The sequence below is a fragment of the Trichinella spiralis genome (genome assembly GCF_000181795.1).
Source record: "Trichinella spiralis strain ISS 195 chromosome Unknown Scfld1354, whole genome shotgun sequence".
NCBI lineage: Eukaryota > Metazoa > Nematoda > Enoplea > Trichinellida > Trichinellidae > Trichinella > Trichinella spiralis.
In genome coordinates, this window is record NW_003528293.1 from 1 (window position 1) to 1,892 (window position 1,892).

Below are 1,892 nucleotides of genomic sequence, written 5' to 3' on the forward strand. Positions count from 1 at the left end.
TGGTTTTTACTTTTTAGCAGAATAATTCAACGCTTTGACTCATCTTTCTTATCATGCGCGGTAGCTGAAAATGAAGGTCTAATAATAGAGCGCAGTAGAAAATTTGTGGTTATTATTTTAGAATTGCATTTTCACTCTTGTCGATTTGCAGCATAAAGTGTCCTGTAAATGGAAATTTCCAGGCAGATGTGAGATTCGTAAGATAATTAATCAGTCAGGTAGAGTTGTTTTCCTGTGGCAATGTGCCCACATTGGATGAGTTGACGTCGTTTTTCTTAGTTTTTTATGCAGAATCAGTTGAAGGGATGTTAAAGGCAAGCAGAGGGGAGTAGTTTCCTTTGAGAAATTCAACAAGAAACACGGACAAAAAAATCACTTCACGGTACTGCGACCAATAAAAGTAAGATCGATAATTTTAAAGAGAGAGTCAGTTTCATTTTTCAATAATTGAAATTTAGAAATATTGAACATACAAAAGTGATGACATATGAATCTTTTAATCAAGGTTATGAAACTGGTTTTATCAACAGAATTGCGGATATTTACGTGCCTGGCAAAAATGACACAAACAGAGCAAAATGGCAAGCACCGCCGAATATTGCTATAATTAAGCTGCGAATACCGATTGCATTTAAATACAATGTGCAGCCGATTTGTCTTCCAGAAGTGAACGAAATTATCACAGTTGACCACCGGTGCTTTTTTTATCGATTCAGCAGAATTGGATACACAGTGTCATATTTTATGCCGTTGGGATTGAAAGTACTTCCGCATGAATATTGGAAGATGATGATTGGGTCTTCCAAACTGGATAGTTCAACTCAATTGTGCTGCGAAAAACAAATTTATTCCCCCCCATTGCATAACTGAATTTGGATATATTTTTCCTTTTTTAACCTCCTCTCCAAATCAGCTGTTACATTTTTTTGTTTTTTCAATCTTAATTTAACCAAGTCCATCATTTTGGCACACCATTTTGCTATTTTAAAATAATTTTAACTTCCAGCATTCATCAATGTTGGTATTTTTAAGATGGACAATATGGGTTCCTGATGGCTCTTCACTGATTTGCAAAAAACGTGACCCATTTTTTTTTTTTTGGAGTTCAAGACTGGGATATGGTTTCCAAAACCGAGAAAGCTATCCCCCGTCCAATTGTTATATTTACTGCCATTTCAGCGTTTGTAAAATCCGCATTAATTTTCTTGTAAACAGCACAAGCGAAGTTCCTTTTTAAAAAATTGAACCAACAATGTCGACATGCCATTCCTCTTTTTAACTTGGTCCTAAATTTATCATAAAATAGGACTGCACAATACAATTCCAAAAGAAATGGATATTAACCAACGTCAGTGTTGAAAAAAAATCAATCAAATAAATTGCAATTGGTTTGCAAAATCGGAATGCTGAAATTCCCTGAAATAGTACGGGAAGTTAACCTTTAAAAATTTTATACTGCAATTGACATTTGAATTTTGTTTTTTCAAAAATTTATTTTACCTTTTTCTTGGATGCTAAATTTTTTTTTTTGGGGATGCCTAAATATTAATTTTATTAACTTTTTGAAAATTATTTTAAATATTTATTTTTTCATTTCATAAGAGTGGCTCCATGGCCCCTTTTCCATTAAAATAAAATTTTATTTTTTCTGGCTTGAAGTTGTTTAATCCAGTGGCCAGAAAATATTTCATTTGGGTAAAAATTACAAAAGTAAACATGGCCGAAATGCTTAAATTTCTTTAAAGAGGCAAGCCAGCCACCATTTTTATTTCAAAAGAAACCCACCATAAGTTTAAAGTTAAAATCCCCAACCTAAATAATCCTTTAACTTGAATATTAAAAAAATAAAAAAAATTAAATCCATTTGTTTATATTTGGTTTAACCCTGGAAA

At 32.5% G+C, this 1,892-nt stretch overlaps 1 protein-coding gene across 1 annotated transcript; it reads left to right on the forward strand.

The window, feature by feature from the left end:
* The first annotated feature begins 480 nt into the window (after window positions 1-480).
* On the forward strand, window positions 481-1,237 carry Tsp_16052 (conserved hypothetical protein). The gene is made up of 2 exons (XM_003370015.1): window positions 481-762; window positions 1,007-1,237. Exons 1-2 carry the CDS (start codon window positions 481-483, stop codon window positions 1,235-1,237), a joined length of 513 nt encoding a protein of 170 aa, XP_003370063.1.
* Window positions 1,238-1,892: the final 655 nt, after the last annotated feature.